General features: G+C 34.2%; 1 protein-coding gene across 9 annotated transcripts in view; it reads right to left on the bottom strand.

Annotated features, from left to right (window-relative positions):
• Positions 1-23,159, bottom strand: part of RICTOR (RPTOR independent companion of MTOR complex 2) — a 118,212-nt gene that overhangs the window by 39,340 nt on the left and 55,713 nt on the right. For all 9 annotated transcript variants that reach the window (XM_037002431.2, XM_037002424.2, XM_037002414.2 and 6 more), the window contains 5 exons: positions 22,490-22,616; positions 10,966-11,135; positions 6,628-6,695; positions 3,767-3,834; positions 492-574 (listed from right to left, as the gene is read on the bottom strand). In XM_037002431.2, the coding sequence (XP_036858326.2) occupies positions 492-574; positions 3,767-3,834; positions 6,628-6,695; positions 10,966-11,135; positions 22,490-22,616 (516 nt within the window). The remainder of the gene's footprint in view (positions 1-491; positions 575-3,766; positions 3,835-6,627; positions 6,696-10,965; positions 11,136-22,489; positions 22,617-23,159) is intronic.

Here is a 23,159-nt window from a genome sequence, read left to right as displayed (position 1 = left end):
TTTTTCCCCTCCAATTTCAATTTGTTTTAGCTATTTCATAAATTCCAATGAAATAATAAGGAATATATGTAACAAATAAGCATATAAATATTAATGACACAATTTTAATCAAAACCACCACTCATAAAACATGATAGAAGGCATTAGACACTTAAATACTATATTTAGTTTTTCCTAAACATATTTCTGTATTGCTTGAAACTTTTAAAATGAGAATGTCTTTCTGTATGTACATTTTTTATTAATAAAGAATAATTTAATTTCATATATTTAATATAATTTCTAATACAGCCATAGTTCTTAAGATCAGTATTTTAAATGAATAATAATATCCTTAGGGTTCACTAAGCAATAACTATTTATTCATGTACTTTTTAAAAGCTTATGACAGAGATTAAAAATTTATGGGGAAAAAGCACCACCTGAAATAACTGTTTTACATTTCCTGTTAAAATCCAGGAATGAAAACAACCATAATAACATTTACTTACCCTTATTTCCATATTTGGTATGCAAAGTACTCCAATTAGAGAATGGATCCCAGAGTTTCCAGGTTTACATAAATTAATAATACCTAAAGAGGATAAAAAGAGAGCAAAAAAAAAAAAAAAACCAGACTTAAATTTCAAAAAAATTTCTATGTATTGTATGTATAATATAAAATCTGTGACATTTTTCCAAACTAAGTTATATTATTATATTATTTGCTTATCATTAAGTGACAGTTTATTTCAAAGATTCTCTGAATTTCCCTATTGATTAGAGATTATCAATATCTGTATCATTTAATTCCTTCTATTTGTTTCATACTCAGGAAAGTTCATGAATCTGATTGCCTACTATTCTTGTTTGCTGATGAGTAATTCTCTGAAAGTAAGAATACTGGATAAAAGTATGACAATGGTCTGTCTCCCTCATTTAATGCTCAACCTCAGGTGAAAAACGTTGACATTTGCCTTTTAAAAGTATAATTCTGAAATTTATTGGATGCATAGAAGGGTACAACCAACTTGAAGTAAACTGTATGGATCAAAGTTTTAAGTGAGAAAATTAAGTCAAACAATTTTAAACATGATTATCATGTCACAAAGTATATGTGAATAGCCAATAAACACATAGAAAATGTTCAATATCATTAGTCATCAGGGGAAATGAAAATTACATTCACAATAAAATACCAGTACATACCACAAGAATGACTAAAATTAAAAACTGACAACACCAAATGATAATAGGGATGCCGAGCAAGTAGAACTCACCTACACTGATTGATGCGAGTATAAAACAGTGCGTTCTGAGAAAAGGCCTAGTAGTTTCTTATAAAACTACACATATATCCACCTTGTGACCCACCAATTCAAGTATTTTTCCAAGAGAAATATAACCTCATGTCCGCAAAAAGACTTGTATAAAACTGCTCACAGAAGCTTTATTTAGAATAGTCAATACAAAAACAGGTCAGATATTCACTAACAGTAAGAGGACTTAAAAAAACAGTGATATGTTCACTCAGCAATAAAAAGGAACAATAAAAGGATATATACAATGACATGAATAAATCTCAAAATCATTATACTCAGTGAAAAAAAGCCTTTCACACAGTATAGCACGGAAAAGACAAGTAATGATAACACAGTATCTTACTATGCTGATGGACAGTGATTGCAATGGTGGGTATGGGGGGGATTTGATAATATGGGTGAATATTGAAACCACAATGTTGCTCATGTGAAATCTTCATAAGATTATGTATGAGTGATACCTTAATTTTTAAAAAAAGTCTTACACAAAAGTATACATACATTGTGATTCCACTTATATGAAGTTTCAGAACAAGCAAAATTTATCTATAATGAAAATAAACACAACAGTGGTTGCTTCTTAGGGAAGGGTGGTCTCGGGTTAACTAGTAAGGAACATGAGAGAACTTTCTGGGGTGATGGTAATGTTCTATATCCTGAAAGGGCTTGAATATACAGGTATATGCACTTGTCAAAACTCACCAAATGATATACTCAGGATTCATGCACTTCACTGTGAGGGGTAAATTTTACCTCAAAAACCAAAACCAACCAACCAACCAAACAAACAAAAATAACCACATAAGGGCCATGAGAATTACTAAACTCTAGGTAATAATGCATATGCTGACGTGTTTAGGAGTCAAGAGTACTGAAACTTTCTTTGAAATGTGTTAGAATAATACGAGAGAACTGATAAAATCAGAAGGATGGGGAGATAGATCGGTAATAAAGTAAACAGAACAAAATCTAGGTAGTAGAATGTGTGGGTGTTTACTATGTTTCTATACACCTGAAATTTTCGATAATAAAATGTTGGAGGAAGTATTTTTAAAAAGTCATAAAGGACTCCAAAGTTCCCTAACACTTCTAACACACACATATATTTATGAATAATCTGTAAAATCTCTTTGAATATAGGTTCAAATTTCAAATTAGAATCTAACAGATGTCATTGCTTAAATCATCAAAATGGTATTTCTCAAACTTTGATAATAATTTGAGAGTATACAGTAAAATACAGTCTTTACAGATATTACACTCTGCACTAATAGAGAAAATAGGCTGTTAGAACTCATGAAGAAACTGTTCTAAAAGTTCATTTGTCAACTATTTGGATTTTGAAATATATCGTAGAAATAATGTCACAAATATACAAAAGCTTATTTAACTCATATATAGAACCAAAAAATCTAAATACTATTTAAGGAACCATTTCTGTGAGAAAGATATTTTTGGAGTGCTAACTTATAATGCCAGTATTTCTCTTCAATAAAAAGGTGAAAAATACCCAGCCTTCTGAAGTGTCCAATGATTGATCTGTGTGTAAGGGCTCCAATACAAAAAATGTTTAAAGGAGGTAGAGAAAGAGATTGGCAGAGATTAGGAGACAAAGTGACACAGAGTACAATTGGGAAGTAGGGAAAATGAGAAGATAGTTAATTAGGTTGTACTGGTGGTTAGAGAAGGATGGAATTCATTTTTTTGTTAAGATAGAAACTGCTCTAATGTCAAGGAAACTGAAGGATGGTAAATGATGATGGTAGTAGCTAGATAACAAAATTATAGTGATTTATTTGGTAAAAACAGTGATAGTTAAGCTTGGCAAGAGAGCTGTGTTGGTTTCTATCTTCAAAGAGTCTATGGAGTCTATAAATTATAAAAGGATGCCTGATGGTTGGGCCCTCAAAGAATCCTGGACTGTCCATGATGATAAAGGAAAATAGGCAAGCATGAAGTATAGCAAGGCTGGGGTTTTTACCAAAACAGTGTAAGACTAGAGGAAGTCCCTGGAAATATACTGGCTAAAGGCCAAGTCTATGGCTGGGATAGTCATTTGTAGGGAAAAGATCTCTATTAGTTAGGTTACCTAGGTACACAGAAATGTTTGGGTAAGTTTTCTTGTTCTACTTACTGCTACACTCCTTGGTATACCAACCCTTAAATTATTTTACAAAGTTAAGAGAGAGAAGGTAATTATTAATATAAAATAACACATTTAGTGGTGGTATTATTTTAAGGAAAATATTTGCTATTCATTCCATGGAAAGATAAATTATGCATAATCCCTCTTCTCAATAAATCTGGGACTACTAATGGCCTATCTTCCTTATTCACTATTTGTAACATTCTACATTGTACTTTTAGGTAACAAACTATAGTCACATATATACCTAACACTCTTAAGTTTCTAAATAGTCAAGTTTGTCTTATCAGATGTTATCAAGCAGCACAGAATAACTTACCTGCCCATGACCGGAATGTTGCTATGATTCCCATTTTACTGGCTAGAAACCTTGCTTCTCTGTCTTCTCTTTTTTGGGAGGGGTGAAAAGAGGGGGAATCAAAGAAATTAAATGTTAAAATAAAATGTGAGTTTTTCCTGCTGTTGTATCAGAATAGGGGCTATCATTAGTTAACATTTAAATACTTAGATAGGAAGTTTAACATGCTACAAAAAAACAAAGATCAGCTTTCCCACAAAGCAAATTAACCACTTATGTAACTAAACCTCTCTGCCATTTAAAATTCACATTTCAAAATAAGTTATAAATTGTGATTTTCTATTCAGTCCTACATTTTACATTTCCTACTCTTTTTGAAAACTATTCTTAGCTCAGTAACACCTTTAGTTGAGCATTAAACACAGTATCATCCTGTTTAATAAGCATCTCTGTTGAAAGATGAACCCTTAGCAAATTACTACATAAACTTCTTATTCTTACCACATATATTCTCTTTACTTCAAAATCCTTACTTGCCACAGACTTACTTGGGCATTTCTGGAAAGCAAGCTAAACAACCCATATATTCACTGAGATGTTATTAAATAACTAGATATGTTATTAAATAACTAGATTACCACCAACTATTTTCTTCTTTTATAAATGTGTACCCAATCATTTCACTTCTTCCTTTATGTTCATTATTAGTTTATAACAATTAATTAAACAATAGAATGATTTATATCCCTTAAACATTCTCCATGTATGGCTTTGGCCAGTTTCAGTACTTAGTAGTAATCTTATACTCTTTATTTAGGCTACCTCAACCATCTCTACCCTGTCAACTGTCTATTTTTTTCTGTGCTATCTTTTTCCTTCCTTAATAACATTCTGAACAGTTGTGAAAATTCAGAAATCCAGAGAACTGGGCAAGAAAAATCAGAAGGGATATAGAATAATGACAGAAAATCAAATTAAAGAGTCATGAGCAATCAGTCTACAAAAGATGAATGAAATGCTTAAAAATACACATAAACAAACTACACTAAGATCCATAGCACCAAATGAGAATATAATAGAAATTAAAATGGTGAGGTGGGATGGTGGAAGAAATTAATCAGGCAACTGTGTGATTAAGCTTTTGGTGTTCCTTCTTTTAAAAATGTTAGTGACATATTTGTATTGATTGCCTGGTAATTCATTCTCTAGCTTATTGGATAAATTTGTAGTGTTTTTTAAAATCACTCATTTCCTTATTCTTTGGCCATAATGTACCTTGCTCCAGAAACTGCCCATATTTCAGAAACTTAATGAAAAGTGAAGTATAGAACCAAAGAGGAAAGAAAGGATTTTGGTAGACAGTTACTTCCTCTAGCTTCTCCCCAACCCCCAACCCAACTCTAAAAACTACAGTCTTATTCTGTGCTCATCGTAGTAGGCAGAATTCTAGAAATGACCCCCTATCCTCTAAAGATTCCACACCCTAATCCCTGGATCCTGTAAATATATCATTGCCATGACTGTGATTGTTACGTTATATACAACCCAGCAGACCTTAAGATAGGGAGATCATCTGGTAGGTCTGATCTAACTGGAGAGCTCTCTCTAACTGGAGGAAGTCAGAGAGATTTAAACAAAAGAATTTGAAGAAATCTTGCTGGGATAGAAGATGGAGGAAACCATGTACCAAGGAAAGAGGACAACCTCTAGAAGCTGAGAGTAGGCCCCAGCTGACAGTCAGGGACTTCTGCTGTACAAAAGCAAGAAAGTGAATTCTTCCAACAACCTGAATGAGTTTGGAAATGGATTTTTCAACAAAACCTCTAGGTAAGACTTGTACAAAACTTCTGACCTACTGTATTCTATCTATTGTGAGTTAATAAACTGGTATTATTTAAGCCACTATATTTACAGTAATTTGTAATGCAGCAAATAAAAAATGCCTACACTCTCCATCAATAAAGAGAATTTCCAAGTATCGTAAGTAGAAGTCAAGAATGGCACTTAATAATTCTAATTCATAACTCAACAGTAATAAGGTTTGAGAAGTCTTCAATGGAAGATTCTATTTTGATTTCTTAGTTCAGGTCATGGTATGTTAGGGCGTGATGAGACCCCACAGCAAGGGAGGTGATTGAAGATATGAATCTACTATTTTTAATTCAGGAGAAAAATGAAAAACAACAAAAATATCCCCATTTCATACTATTCTAAAAGTTAGTGAGGAATTTTAACTATAAACTATGCATCATCAAAAATAAGGGATTTTGTCTGCAACCCAACAATGCTACTATGAGAACACCTCACAGTGTATTTATTGAAATTGTGTCATTTGCACATAGTATATTCTTTGAATCTTTAATTAAAGCATGTTATCCTAGGATACTTAGTAAATATGTGCTTTTCTCTCCAAAAGACTCTGAAATTTATCCTGCCTCACTTTTTAGAACATGTTTGCTTTCTCCTTTTATTTCCCTATTAACCTTACTCCCAAAATTCTACAGTCTATCTTTCTGCTTACTAAATTCACTTACTTCAATATTCCCTGTTGTTATTTCATTCTTTTAGTATCTCAGTGTAATTATGTTAAATATACTTACAACAGAAAACAATTAAAGATCTAGGTTTCTTTCTATTGCAGCCTATCTTACATTTTTCTAAAATAAGAAATTAATTCCAAGTGTTCAATTTCCTAAAGCTTACTTTTAACTTTTTAAACCACAGTTAATTATATTATGAGAACACTAGAACATAACTCCGTGAAATAAAAAATTTACTTAAACTTTCACTGCTCTGGCTCTAAATGTAATCAGGCAAATCTAAAAGGTTTAATAGCAATACATACACCACCTTAAAAATTGTTAGAAACAAATGGTACTTACTTGAGCTGTCCTTCAGCTGTATCTGGACTATGTCTGTAGTGAAAATCAGTATAGGGTGCTAAAATTCGCTAATAAAAATAAAAGCAGATAGAAGAAGAAAATAAAGAGTCCTTATTATAAAATGCATTCGTTCTATAACAGGTGAAAATTAATTTCACTTTTCTGTATTTTTAAATGGGTATACATACTATTGAGACTTATTTCTTCAAACTCATCATCGAGGAGTACGAGTCTTTTTTTAATGTACAAACTGAATTTTCAAACTGAAGTATAACATACATATATATTTATATGTAACAGTGCACAATCATGAATGTAAAGTTCGATGGACTTTCTCAAACTAAGCACACTCCTGTAAGTAGCACCAGATGAAGAAAATGTTAGCATCCTGAACGCCTCCTTATTCTTAGTATTCAGTCATTACCTATCTCAAGATTACTAAGATTACTATCCTGACGCCTACCACTAAGACCACTAAGACACAGTTCTGCTAATTTGTGAACATTATTGAAATTTTATTTTATTTTATGAATTATTTTCCTTTTGTTGCTACTATAAAAAAATCCAAGTTATTTTTTTTGTATATTGTCCTTATGTTCAACAACCTTGTTAAACTCACTCATTTTAGAACTTCACTGAATCTCATTTACCACACCCCCAAACTTGCCTATTGTGCTGTGGCCTTAATTTTAATTTTAAATATATCTTAAAATACATATGACACTACTATATTGTCTTTGACAATGAGTATTCTTTTATATTTTGTCACATATGCACCTTATCTGTCCCTCTCCTTTCCTTCCTGTATTTCCTTGTTTGTCTTAAGAGCATTTTCTTTCTGAGAACGCCCTTTAGCTTTTGTCTCATTCTTTGAAACATTAATTAAATTATTTAATTAGATAGTTAAATACATATATATTATGTCACATGGTTTCTGTGAGTGAGGAACCTAGGAGGGGATTAGCTGTGTAGTTAACAGATTAGGGCACCCGAGTGCAGTCAGAATATTGGTCTGTGTTGTAGTCATCTGAAGGCCTGACTGGAGCTGGAGGACCTGCTTTTAGATGGCTTACTCACAATATACTAGCTGTGGGCAACAGGGCTCAGTTCTTTCCCACATGTGACTCTGCTTGGGCTTCTGCGGTATCTTCATGACATTTCAGGTATTATGTTTTTCAGTAGCAGAATTTCCATTTGACTCATTTTGTATATTCTAATTAAACTCCATTTTTTTCATCTATTTTCTTTCTCCTTTCCTCCATTTTCCTGAACAAATTAATCATGGTTATTTTAAAGTCTTTTCCCTCTAATTGCAATATATGGATTACCTGTGGGCATGTTTCTATGGAATGTTTTTTTCTTTTGTGCTCTTGTCATTATGTATGACATTTTGTATGATATGTATGCATGTATGATACGAATGTTTTATATTACATTATATCAAATTAATGACTGGAACTGAAACATTGTGAATTTTATAAAAGGGTCTAAGTGATGTTATCTCGACTAGAGATGGCTTATCTTCTCCTCTATTAGTCAAGTAGACTAAGGGAACTAATCATCTTATCCTAGTCAACAACCGAGTTAAATTGAGACTACATTGCAATTTTGATAAGACTGGGTATACCTTTTGTTTTCCTGTGTTCCTAAAGTATGTTCCTCTAGTGATTTCAACAGACAGCTAAGTAAGTATTTTTCTCTCTCTCCCTGTCTGGGGGTTCGCTCTACATATTTCTTAAATTTTGAACTTAAATCTTTAGCTATAGCTAAATCCAGAATAGCTTCAGAATTTGAGAAATGTCAAGAATAGGGAATTAACTATGAAATACCCAGTTTTGTCACTTCAGCACCACACAATTGACAAAATGCCCTCCTGGGTTTTCTGATCCTTCAAAAGCCTACCTGGATTTTCAACTTCTAATTACATCCTAATGATCAGTAATTAGACCCAGGAGAAAAATCTGCATATAGTCGATGTAAATTCACTACTTCTTAGAGGCCTCTCAACTTTTGTCCATGGCCCTCCCTTCTAGGGGGCCTTTATATCCTATGTACTGAAAACTATAGCATACTCTACAGTGCTTTCCTAGCTTTTGCCTGGCAGGTACTTATTTCAGTAAATACCTGAATGGACAGATCAGATTTAGTCTGAAACTTTTCACATCTCTAGTCTTATGACTGCCAAATATTCTGATCTTCTACCTAGGCCCGTGTCATGTTCTTAGCCTCTAGCCTGTGTCCCATATTTGCAAGTGCTCTTAAGGACATCTATGGATCTTGAAGGCAACTCTCAAAGAATCTTCCTCCCTCTGGTCCTTATTGCTTTCACAGCTCTATACTGCTTTAAATATATGATTTCCATGATTACTCAGCTTTTCTAGTTTCCCACAGCAGATGCTATTGACCATCCTATCTTACTCTGAAGTGTAAGTTTAAAAATTTTGTTGTTTTTTACTATGAAAAATTATAACTTACAACTCTTACAGACTGTCTATTCTAATAACATTATTATGCTAAATCCACATTTTTTTTCTATCTAAGGTTAAAACATGTCATACACAGTACAAAAGAAGCCAGCACAAATTTAAAAAAGGGATTTTTTTTAACAGGAGGAAGATCTGGGCCTAACAACAGGGACAGCAGCATTAAAAGTAGTTCCTCTGTATGTAGAAAAGGAAATCAAAGTATCAATTTAGAATGAAAATTGATACTAATTAATAAAAATGGGGACAATATTCTGTTAAACAGCAGACTCTATGGTAAAGAAGACAATAAAGCAGAAGATGGTATTGATGAGTAATATCCAAGGCAACCAGTATTTGTTGGATATAATGTGCTAAGTACTAAATATTTTATATAGATTAAAATTAATATGTGCAAAGCACCTGGAAATACTCTGTAACTCACTATAAGCTTTACATTAGTGAGAACTGTTATTACTACTACTACTACTATTTTATAATATTTATTGTTCACAATAATTCTTAAAGATAAAATCCATGACCTTCATTTTACCTAGGAAGAAATGATCCAAAAGAGGTTCATAAGTTGCCCAAAGTTGTAAAGCTAGTATAGTAAGTCATAGAGCAAAAAATCAAAATGTGATCTGTAAAGTCCAAAGTCTATGTTCTCAATCACTAGGATATTCTGGGAGAATCTTGTTAAGGTAAAAGAAAACTGACACTTATGGTTTTAAAGAACAAGATATAGCAAAGATAGTAGTGTACTTAAATGTCTACCATATTCTTTGAGGTTTTTCCATTCTTATGACAACTTTGCTAATCTGTTGTACAATTACATAGGAATAAAAAACATGCCTACACATATTATTTTCATTTATTGTAATCATCTCTCCAATCTTAAAATTAGTTTTTCTACTTGATAAAGAAAAAACTTAAAGATATACAAACTGTAAGATATCAAAATGCCAGTTATTCTCATTGTACTCCCATGAACAATGTATTGAAAATCACTTATTAAGGAAAATACTGTACTTAAATTTGTTAATGATATAGGCTGTCGATTTCATAGTCTTAAATATTTCTAACAGCCCTAATAAAGCCCAAACTATCACATTTAAGGCAAATTTCATAAAATGATTTAGACAAACTAGAGAACAATAAATCTTTTATACCTTGTATAACTTCATATCCAAATACAAACAAATCCTTGGTTTTAACTCACTCTGACTGATATCTGCAATAGACAACCATGTAGTATATATTCATACAAATAAATTATAAGAATATAGTCTGTGATAATTCTGTTTCAAGCTCCACTATACATTTTATTACAAAAAGAGCATATAATAGCCTTATGTAGGCTAACTGTAAAAAAAAACTGATTAAAAAAAAATTGTGGAGTATTTTAAAAAGAAAGATAGGTATTCTATTTCTTTTTCTATATACATGGTCATTCTTGCTAACAAATACTTTAAAGTAAAGAGAACTTTAGCATAGTTTAATAAATAAATGGTATATAATTAGCAGTAGCCATTCACACAAAATTAACATACTGAAGTTCTTAAAAAGAAATGGGACTTCTTAAATAAATGGTAAATGTCTAAGTAACTTTGCTTGTGTGCTAATTTTTTAGAAAAGTTTTCAAAGATAACAAAAACAAAAAATTTCTCTTTACACATTGATGAAATTCTCTTAATAATAATATTTTGATTTTAGTCCAAACTGCTGTAAACTATTGCTGGAAATAAGCCCAGTTTTAGTTAATTTAGGTGTGATAATTAATGCTGTACTGCATCCATTAACTTCAAAATTTCAAAGTAAACGTATATATTTAAAATCATATTTTAAACCTAGAAAAGAATATTAAAGATCCTACCTCTAATTCTACATCAGCTCGCACATACTGTCGAGTCTTTGGATGATTAAGGAGATGTAAAATTGTAGTAATGAGGGCCTCATTTATTCGACTTAACTGGCAATCAATCACATTTTTCAAGATGGTGTTTAGTCCACCTCGAAGGGCCACCACCTCTGGATTCTGAAGTGCTAAAATAAAAAAGGAAAACAATATATTAAATAGGGTATAATTAATAAAACTAATCAGAAATCTGGTATTTTATAACTTAATTTCCTTTTTAACTTAGAAAACTTTACAGTTAATGACATTTAAAAGGGCACATGGATAAAATTTATCTAATAAAAGTCACTGAATATACTTCCTGAAACTGATTTTTTTTTTTATATCCGAATTGTTTTTTCATATCCTTTGTCCCTATTTTACTGGAATGGTTTTTTCCTATCAATTGCCAGGAGTTCTTTATATGGTGGGAATATTAGCTCTTTATCTGTTTCAAATCTTTCATCTGATTTGTAATTTAGATTTTAAGTTCAGAAACTACTCCCATACTTCAAATATCAGGCATTTTCTGTGTATGGGCACACATATGTGTATGTGTTTTAAATGAGTTCATGATTAGCATTTCAGTTTTTAATCTGTCAGAAAATTGAGTCTGGTTTAATATGATAAACTGAATTTTTTTTCCAAATGTTTAATCTATTATCCCAGCATGCTCCCCAAACTATATTCAGTTCAATAAATTCTGAACCATTTTATACCCTGGTAACCAATACCCCAAACAAGGTATAGAAATTTCAGCATCCTAGGAAGTTGTGTTATGCCATTGTTCCATCAGTGCTCCTGCCACCACACAGGCGACCAACATTCTTACTTCTACCCATACAGATTAGTCGTGCCTTACTGAAACTCATTTAGACAAATTCAAAAGTTAAAAGTACCCCCCATTACAAGAAACTCACCTTAAACCCAAAGATAAGCATAGACTAAAAGTCAAGGGATGGAAAAACATATTTCAGGCAAACAACAGTGAGAAGAAAGCAGGGGTTGCAGTACTAATATCAGACAAAATAGACTTCAAAACAAAGAAAGTAACAAGAGATAAAGAAGGCCACTACATAATGATAAAGGGCTCAGTCCAACAAGAGGATATAACCATTCTAAATATATATGCACCCAATACAGGAGCACCAGCATATGTGAAGCAAATACTAACAGAACTAAAGAGGGAAATAGACTGCAATGCATTCATTGTAGGAGACTTCAACACACCACTCACCCCAAAGGATAGATCCACTGGGCAGAAAATAAGTAAAGACACACAGGCACTGAACAACACACTAGAACAGATGGACCTAATAGACATCTATAGAACTCTACATCCAAAAGCAACAGGATATACATTCTTCTCAAGTGCACATGGAACATTCTCCAGAATAGACCACATACTAGCTCACAAAAAGAGCCTCAGTAAATTCCAAAATATTGAAATTCTACCAACCAATTTTTCAGACCACAAAGGTATGAAAGTAGAAATACACTCTACAAAGAAAACAAAAAGGCTCACAAACACATGGAGGCTTAACAACATGCTACTAAATAATCAATGGATCAATGAACAAATCAAAATAGAGATCAAGGAATATATAGAAACAAATGACAACAACAACACTAAGCCCCAACTTCTGTGGGATGCAGCAAAAGCAGTCTTAAGAGGAAAGTATATAGCAATCCAGGCACACTTGAAGAAGGAAGAACAATCCCAAATGAATAGTCTAACATCACAATTATTAAAACTGGAAAAAGAAGAACAAAGGAGGCCTAAAGTCAGCAGAAGGAGGGACATAATAAAGATCAGAGAAGAAATAAACAAAATTGAGAAGAATAAAACAATAGCAAAAATCAACGAAACCAAGAGCTGGTTCTTTGAGAAAATAAACAAAATAGATAAGCCTCTAGCCCAACTTATTAAGAGAAAAAGAGAGTCAACACAAATCAACATAATCAGAAATGAGAATGGAAAAATCACGACAGACTCCACAGAAATACAAAGAATTATTAAAGACTACTATGAAAACCTATATGCCAACAAGCTGGAAAACCTAGAAGAAATGGACAACTTCCTAGAAAAATACAACCTCCCAAGACTGACCAAGGAAGAAACACAAAAGTTATACAAACCAATTACAAGCAAAGAAATTGAAACAGTAATAAAAAAACTACCCAAGAACAAAACCCCGGGGCCGGACGGATTTACCTCGGAATTTTATCAGACACACAGAGAAGACATAATACCCATTCTCCTTAAAGTGTTCCACAAAATAGAAGAAGAGGGAATACTCCCAAACTCATTCTATGAGGCCAACATCACCCTAATACCAAAACCAGGCAAAGACCCCACCAAAAAAGAAAATTACAGACCAATATCCCTGATGAATGTAGATGCAAAAATACTCAATAAAATATTAGCAAACAGAATTCAACAGTATATCAAAAGGATCATACACCATGACCAAGTGAGGTTCATCCCAGGGATGCAAGGATGGTACAACATTCGAAAATCCATCAACATCATCCACCAAATCAACAAAAAGAAAGACAAAAACCACATGATCATCTCCATAGATGCTGAAAAAGCATTTGACAAAATTCAACATCCATTCATGATAAAAACTCTCAGCAAAATGGGAATAGAGGGCAAGTACCTCAACATAATAAAGGCCATATATGATAAACCCACAGCCAGCATTATACTGAACAGCAAGAAGCTGAAAGCATTTCCACTGAGATCGAGAACCAGACAGGGATGCCCACTCTCCCCACTGTTATTTAACATAGTACTGGAGGTCCTAGCCACGGCAATCAGACAAAACAAAGAAATACAAGGAATCCAGATTGGTAAAGAAGAAGTTAAACTGTCACTATTTGCAGATGATATGATACTGTACATAAAAAACCCTAAAGACTCCACTCCAAAACTACTAGAACTGATATCGGAATACAGCAAAGTTGCAGGATACAAAATTAACACACAGAAATCTGTAGCTTTCCTATACACTAACAACGAATCAATAGAAAGAGAAATCAGGAAAACAATTCCATTCACCATTGCATCAAAAAGAATAAAATACCTAGGAATAAACCTAACCAAAGAAGTGAAAGACTTATACTCTGAAAACTACAAGTCACTCTTAAGAGAAATTAAAGGGGACACTAATAAATGGAAACTCATCCCATGCTCATGGCTAGGAAGAATTAATATCGTCAAAATGGCCATCCTGCCCAAAGCAATATACAGATTTGATGCAATCCCTCTCAAATTACCAGCAACATTCTTCAATGAATTGGAACAAATAATTCAAAAATTCATATGGAAACACCAAAGACCCCGAATAGCCAAAGCAATGCTGAAAAAGAAGAATAAAGTAGGGGGGATCTCACTCCCCAACTTCAAGCTCTACTACAAAGCCATTGTAATCAAGACAATTTGGTACTGGCACAAGAACAGAGCCACAGACCAGTGGAACAGATTAGAGACCCCAGAAATTAACCCAAACATATATGGTCAATTAATATTTGATAAAGGAGCCATGGACATACAATGGCAAAATGACAGTCTCTTCAACAGATGGTGCTGGCAAAACTGGACAGCTACATGTAGGAGAATGAAACTGGACCATTGTCTAACCCCATATACAAAGGTAAACTCAAAATGGATCAAAGACCTGAAAGTAAGTCATGAAACCATTAAACTCTTGGAAAAAAACATAGGCAAAAACCTCTTAGACATAAACATGAGTGATCTCTTCTTGAACATATCTCCCCGGGCAAGGAAAACAACAGCAAAAATGAGCAAGTGGGACTACATTAAGCTGAAAAGCTTCTGTACAGCGAAAGACACCATCAATAGAACAAAAAGGAACCCTACAGTATGGGAGAATATATTTGAAAATGACACATCCGATAAAGGCTTGACGTCCAGAATATATAAAGAGCTCACACGCCTCAACAAACAAAAAACAAATAACCCAATTAAAAAATGGGCAGAGGAACTGAACAGACAGTTCTCCAAAAAAGAAATACAGATGGCCAAGAGACACATGAAAAGATGCTCCACATCGCTAATTATTAGAGAAATGCAAATTAAAACTACAATGAGGTATCACCTCACACCAGTAAGGATAGCTGCCATCCAAAAGACAAACAACAACAAATGTTGGCGAGGCTGTGGAGAAAGGGGAACCCTCCTACACTGCTGGTGGGAATGTAAATTAGTTCAACCATTGTGGAAAGCAGTTTGGAGGTTCATCAAAATGCTCAAAACAGACCTACCTTTTGACCCAGGAATCCCACTCCTAGGAATTTACCCTAAGAACGCAGCAATCAAGTTTGAGAAAGACAGATGCACCCCTATGTTTATCGCAGCACTATTTACAATAGCCAAGAATTGGAAGCAACCTAAATGTCCATCGGTAGATGAATGGATAAAGAAGATGTGGTACATATACACAATGGAATACTACTCAGCCATAAGAAGTGGAAAAATCCAACCATTTGCAGCAACATGGATGGAGCTGGAGAGTATTATGCTCAGTGAAATAAGCCAAGCGGAGAAAGAGAAATACCAAATGATGTCACTCATCTGAGGAGTATAGGAACAAAGGAAAAACTGAAGGAACAAAACAGCAGTGAAGTTACAGAACCCAAAAATGGACTAACAGGTACCAAAGGGAAAGGAACTGGGGAGGATGGGTGGGCAGGGAGGGATAAGGGGGGGGAAGAAGAAGGGGGGTATTAAGATTAGCATGCATGGGGGGAGGGAGCAAGGGGAGGGTGGGCTGCACAACACAGAGAGGACAAGTAGTGACTCTACAACATTTTGCTAAGCTGATGGACAGTAACCGTAATGTGGTTGTTAGGGGGGACCCTGATATAGGGGAGAGCATAGTAAACATAGTATTCTTCATGTAAGTGTAGATTAAAAATTTAAAAAAAAAAAAAAAAAGAAAGAAAGAAAGAAGGAAAAGGGGGATTACTCCTTAACAGGATAAAACTATTGGTAAATCAAAGATCAACGCATGCTTTAAATATCCTTAATGTTGATCACTTAAAGGGTGTCAGATGATCAGCTATGGAGGTACTCTTTTCTGATAATATTCCTTTCTCTTAATTAAAAAAAAAAAAAAAAAAAAAGCAGTTACTGTGTGCCGACCTCCAATGAGTTCTGCACAGTGGTATAGAGGGCATGTCAAAGTGTGGGCAAAGGGTCTGCTTGTTTCTATGCAGGAGATCAAGGCCTAGCTTGGATACCCAGAAAATGAACTAAGATACGATATGAGGAGGAGCTTCCGGCATCAGCACTCTCTGGAGGACTCGTGCCGGGGGATGATCATGAAAAAGCCTCCACAGGGATCCGGACGATGCTGCGGTTGTGGCTGCATCCAGCCCACCATCTCCTGGACTTGCCATAAGAATGAGGAGGGAGATGTCTAGGCTGGCAGGTGCATACAGTGAGACAACTAATTTGACCGGATCTGTACTGTTGGAACTCAACCAGGAGTTGGGAGGGGTGCAAGTTGTAGCACTCCAAAATCTCATGACTATAGACTATCTATGGTTAAAAGAACATATGGGATGTGAACAGATCCCAGAAATGGGCTGCTTTAATTCGTCTGATGGTTCAAGTACAGTTGGACAATATCCATCATATCATAGATAAATTTTCACAAATGCCTAGGGTGCCTAAATGGTTTTCTTGGCTTCACTGGAGATGGATGGTAATTATAGATTTGCTTTGTTTATGTCACCGTATTCCTATTATGTTAATATATGTGTGCAAATTAGTTAGTAGTTTAAAACCTATACATACTTAAGGTACTATACAAGAAGATATGTCAAAGAAATAATCAATCCTCCCAAGATTCCTTCATATGCTACATCTATAGCTTTTCTTCTTCCTTCCTAATTACAACCCTTAAATAGAATTCGTGCCTCATACCGAATTTACCGAGTATCATAATTCCTCCAGGTGGTAAAGATACCTCGAGACAAGTGCTGGGCATAGAAACCACAAGGCATAAATCTGCAAAGAAGTAAAAAGCTAACCTTTGCAAACAATATGGCTTCTCTCTCACTTACCAACTTTACATTTCCCTGTATGGCCCCAGAAGATGACTGGTTAGCCAGAGACGGGTAAGATTCCTCAAGGGAGGAACAACCTAAGACAGGCACAGTCGCAGGGGGGCCATCAGGTGAGAATTTGGGGATCAACAGAGGTGAGGCTCAGAACCTCACCCCCCCTGCTTTGAGAGAAATCTTCTGCATCCGTGGATGTCTTGATGCCCTTGTCTAGCCTGGATTAATACTTAGTCCATAGGCACACACCTGATCATCTGATCATCTACATTTGCCTTCTTACAGCACTAAACTATGTTTTCTACCTTTATCTTGCATCTACCTACCACTTCAGCATTTTATTAAAAATAAAAATAATAATAATAATAGAAATGTGGGATCAACATATAAATCAAGTACAAAAATCAAACGAATATTCATATTTGACCTGATTGTTTATAGGTCATATTGCATGATCAAAACCGAAAGTTTCTGTGATGACTGCCCTTGTACTGTTCACCATGTAAGAATTTATTCACTATGTAAGAATTCGTTCACCATGTAAGAACTTGTTCGTTATGCTTCAGAAGATTGGAGACTGACGAGAATTAGGCTTGAGATGGATTAATGATTGTACATTGAGCGTTGACCCCCCTATACTGTATTTTATTGTTGTTAACAACCATTTGATCAATAAATATGAGAGATGCCCTCTCAAAAAAAAAAAAAAAGAAATACAGATGGCCAAGAGACACATGAAAAGATGCTCCACATCGCTAATTATCAGAGAAATGCAAATTAAAACTACAATGAGGTATCACCTCACACCAGTAAGGATAGCTGCCATCCAAAAGACAAACAACAACAAATGTTGGCGAGGCTGTGGAGAAAGGGGAACCCTCCTACACTGCTGGTGGGAATGTAAATTAGTTCAACCATTGTGGAAAGCAGTTTGGAGGTTCATCAAAATGCTCAAAACAGACCTACCTTTTGACCCAGGAATCCCACTCCTAGGAATTTACCCTAAGAACGCAGCAATCAAGTTTGAGAAAGACAGATGCACCCCTATGTTTATCGCAGCACTATTTACAATAGCCAAGAATTGGAAGCAACCTAAATGTCCATCGGTAGATGAATGGATAAAGAAGATGTGGTACATATACACAATGGAATACTACTCAGCCATAAGAAGTGGAAAAATCCAACCATTTGCAGCAACATGGATGGAGCTGGAGAGTATTATGCTCAGTGAAATAAGCCAAGCGGAGAAAGAGAAATACCAAATGATGTCACTCATCTGAGGAGTATAGGAACAAAGGAAAAACTGAAGGAACAAAACAGCAGTGAAGTTACAGAACCCAAAAATGGACTAACAGGTACCAAAGGGAAAGGAACTGGGGAGGATGGGTGGGCAGGGAGGGATAAGGGGGGGAAGAAGAAGGGGGGTATTAAGATTAGCATGCATGGGGGGAGGGAGCAAGGGGAGGGTGGGCTGCACAACACAGAGAGGACAAGTAGTGACTCTACAACATTTTGCTAAGCTGATGGACAGTAACCGTAATGTGGTTGTTAGGGGGGACCCTGATATAGGGGAGAGCATAGTAAACATAGTATTCTTCATGTAAGTGTAGATTAAAAATTTAAAAAAAAAAAAAAAAAGAAAGAAAGAAAGAAGGTAAAGGGGGATTACTCCTTAACAGGATAAAACTATTGGTAAATCAAAGATCAACGCATGCTTTAAATATCCTTAATGTTGATCACTTAAAGGGTGTCAGATGATCAGCTATGGAGGTACTCTTTTCTGATAATATTCCTTTCTCTTAATTAAAAAAAAAAAAAAAAAGAAGCAGTTACTGTGTGCTGACCTCCAATGAGTTCTGCACAGTGGTATAGAGGGCATGTCAAAGTGTGGGCAAAGGGTCTGTTTGTTTCTATGCAGAAGATCAAGGCCTAGCTTGGATACCCAGAAAATGAACTAAGATACGATATGAGGAGGAGCTTCCAGCATCAGCACCATCTGGAGGACTTGTGCCGGGGGATGATCATCAAAAAGCCTCTACAGGGATCCGGACGATGCTGCGGTTGTGGCTGCATCCAGCCCACCGTGTCCTGGACTTGCCATAGGAATGAGGAGGGAGATGTCTAGGCTGGCATGTGCATACAGTGAGACAACGAATTTGACCGCATCTGTACTGTTGGAACTCAACCAGGAGTTGGGAGGGGTGCAAGTTGTAGCACTCCAAAATCTCATGACTATAGACTATCTATGGTTAAAAGAACATATGGGATGTGAACAGATCCCAGAAATGGGCTGCTTTAATTCGTCTGATGGTTCAAGTACAGTTGGACAATATCCATCATATCATAGATAAATTTTCACAAATGCCTAGGGTGCCTAAATGGTTTTCTTGGCTTCACTGGAGATGGATGGTAATTATAGATTTGCTTTGTTTATGTCACCGTATTCCTATTATGTTAATATGTGTGTGCAAATTAGTTAGTAGTTTAAAACCTATACATACTTAAGGTACTATACAAGAAGATATGTCAAAGAAATAATCAATCCTCCCATGTTTCCTTCATATGCTACATCTATAGCTTTTCTTCTTCCTTCCTAATTACAACCCTTAAATAGAATTCGTGCCTCATATCGAATTTACCGAGTATCATAATTCCTCCAGGTGGTAAAGATACCTCGAGACAAGTGCTGGGCATAGAAGCCACAAGGCATAAATCTGCAAAGAAGTAAAAAAGCTAACCTTTGCAAACAATATGGCTTCTCTCTCACTTACCAACTTTACATTTCCCTGTATGGCCCCGGAAGATGACTGGTTAGCCAGAGACGGGTAAGATTCCTCAAGGGAGGAACAACCTAAGACAGGCACAGTCGCAGGGGGGCCATCAGGTGAGAATTTGGGGATCAACAGAGGTGAGGCTCAGAACCTCACCCCCCCTGCTTTGAGAGAAATCTTCTGCATCCGTGGATGTCTTGCTGCCCTTGTCTAGCCTGGATGAATACTTAGTCCATAGGCACACACCTGATCATCTGATCATCTACATTTGCCTTCTTACAGCACTAAACTATGTTTTCTACCTTTATCTTGCATCTACCTACCACTTCAGCATTTTATTAAAAATAAAAATAATAATAATAAAGGGAGAAATGTGGGATCAACATATAAATCAAGTACAAAAATCAAACAAATATTCATATTTGACCTGATGGTTTATAGGTCATATTGCATGATCAAAACCGAAAGTTTCTGTGATGAATGCCCTTGTACTGTTCACCATGTAAGAATTTATTCACTATGTAAGAATTCATTCACCATGTAAGAACTTGTTCGTTATGCTTCAGAAGATTGGAGACTGACGAGAATTAGGCTTGAGATGGATTAATGATTGTACATTGAGCGTTGACCCCCCTATACTGAATTTTATTGTTGTTAACAACCATTTGATCAATAAATATGAGAGATGCCCTCTCAAAAAAAAAAAAAAAAATGACCAACAAGGCCAAAAAAAACAAAAAAGTATCCCCCAAACACATATATATACACATCATACACATTTCATATTAAATTTATTTGTTGTATATAATTGTCTTTTCCACTTGAGAAATAGTATTTTCCTATTATATTTACTGATGATTGCTGAAACACAAAACAAATCTATAAATTTGTATTTTCATGTTTCCACAGTACTGAATTATTAAGTTCTATCTTTCAGTTGACTGTTTCCTAAAAATCCATCCACAAAGTAACTGTGTTTTTCTCCCAATATGTAAACTTCATTTATTATTTTGTTTTACTAATGTGGCTAAAAGTTTTAAAACAATGCTAATCAAGATTTAAAAGGATATGTATTTGTAGAGATCCACCATTAAGAATGATATAGTATTGATTTGAGATATGCTAGGATGTTAATAAAGTAGCCTTCTAAATATTTTGTGTATGTTATGTATATATTTGTATGTAAAACACTAGTTTCATTAAAAAATTAGGTTTCCATATTTTTAACACTTTTGATTAGATTATACTTTGTAAGAATTATGCTACTTGAAACTATTTTTTAAAGATAAAACTAACTGGATGAGTCTTTTTGGAAGCAATCATTTCATCAAATATTTCTATGGTTTTAGATCTGTCATGTTTTCTACTTTGTGAATCATTTGAATATTAGAATTTTGTATGAAAACCCATTTCAATAAAATTCAAATATATATAAAAATTACCTCACAACTTAGAAAATTACCATATTCTCTTCCTCAATTCTGCATTAATCTCTTTGTTTCTCTGACCTTTGTGTTTTTCAAACAGCATATGTTTGCATATCTGTTACCATTTTTTTTTCCAATTAACAGGTTATTCTAAGAAATCTAACTTGTTCTCTAATTAAGACCTTAATTTCATTGTTGCTTTCCCCCTACTTACCTTAAAATTGATTTCTTCTTCTTTTATTTTTACTGGATTCACTCACTTATTTTCATTATTTCTTGCTTAATTATGAAAGCATTTGATGGTGATAAGTCAGAGTACAGCTCTCAAGGCATCCCATACATTGATATGTGGTCAACTTTTTATTATTTTCAACATTTCCTTAATCAAATTTCTGACTTTGTCTCTAAATCAACAGTACTGTGGATAGTTTTAAATCCTCAATGGTTTGGCTCTTTTGTTTCTTTAATTGAAAATTTTGTTATTAATTTTTTTACTATATTATCATAAGTCATTGTAACCTATATGGTTTCTACTTTTGGTGAGGGAAAAAATCTTTTGTCATTAAGAATTACATTTTTGTGGTTATAAGTAAGTTGAACTTTTTAAATATGTTGATTAACTATGTCTCTTATTTTTCCTATTGCTCTTTATATAAAAAAATGATTTATCTATTATGTTTGTTAACATTTAATTTTTTCTTTGTTCTGGCATTGCATGTTTTCTCATCTTACAATAAAATCTATAGCTCTGAAATGTTTGATTTCTTTTGATAATTCAAAACTCCTTTTCATTAAAATGATCAAATATTTACTTTTTCCCACTATTTCCCTATTTAACTCTTTAATTTAACTGCATCTAGAACTCTTTCTTTATGGGTGGTGAGTTATTTGTTGTTTTTAACCCACATCAAGACATATGTGGTTAACTACTGTCTGAGAGCCAGACTTTCAGAGATTTTATTCTAATTACTAGAATTTGGACCATTCCTATATACTGTTTCATGTTGAGTAAAACCTTAAAACTTATAGAATTTTAATGTTACTCTGAAATTATTTCCATAAATAACAAGTCTTCTACTACCCTATCAGGAATGTCTTACTTTTTCATATCTATGAATAACTTAAAGAATTCATGTATGAAAGGCTTTAAAATGTGTTATACATCCTTTCTAAAATACTACATCTGTATTACTCAAGAAAGAAAATTCTGACCTAGTTCACAGATTATGGCAATGCATGCTCGGACCATTCTGTCTCTTTCTTGAAGTCCATCATTTCCAACTGCTATTAATGAGTTAGCCACAGAGCTAGGAAACAAGGAAGCATTCACAGTAATCATCTGTAACAGGAAAGAATCAGAAAAAGAAGTTACTTACTTCATAGTACAGTTTTAAAACCTATTTTGGCCAGATTGAGGTGTTTAAGACCATAAAATATTTGGAGCTGTCTTTTCTTCTGAATGCAGTTTTAGGGGCAGCAGTTCTCAAAATGTGGTCCAGGAAAGGAGGATACCTAGGATATTTTCAGAGATTCTGCAAAGTTAAAATTATTTTCATAATAATACAAAGACATTATTTGTCTTTTGTATGCTCATTCTCTCACAAATGTATATTGAAATTTTCCAGAGGTTCCACTGCATGTGAAATCACCACAGACTGAATGCAAAAGCAAATATGACAATCTAGCTCTCTTATATCAGGATGAACATTAAAGAGATTTGCAAATTTCTAAAATAATACCACTCTAGTCACTAACTTTCTTTTGGGAAAATATAGTTATTTTTATTAAAATAAGTTATTTACATTTATGTATAATGGTTTTATTATTTGTAATATGTTAATATATATTTTACTTTCTTACTTTTAATTCCTAGCATTATAAA

This window comes from Manis javanica, chromosome 1 (assembly GCF_040802235.1).
Source record: "Manis javanica isolate MJ-LG chromosome 1, MJ_LKY, whole genome shotgun sequence".
Taxonomy (NCBI): Eukaryota; Metazoa; Chordata; class Mammalia; order Pholidota; family Manidae; genus Manis; species Manis javanica.
This window is presented reverse-complemented; position numbering and strand designations above follow the sequence as displayed.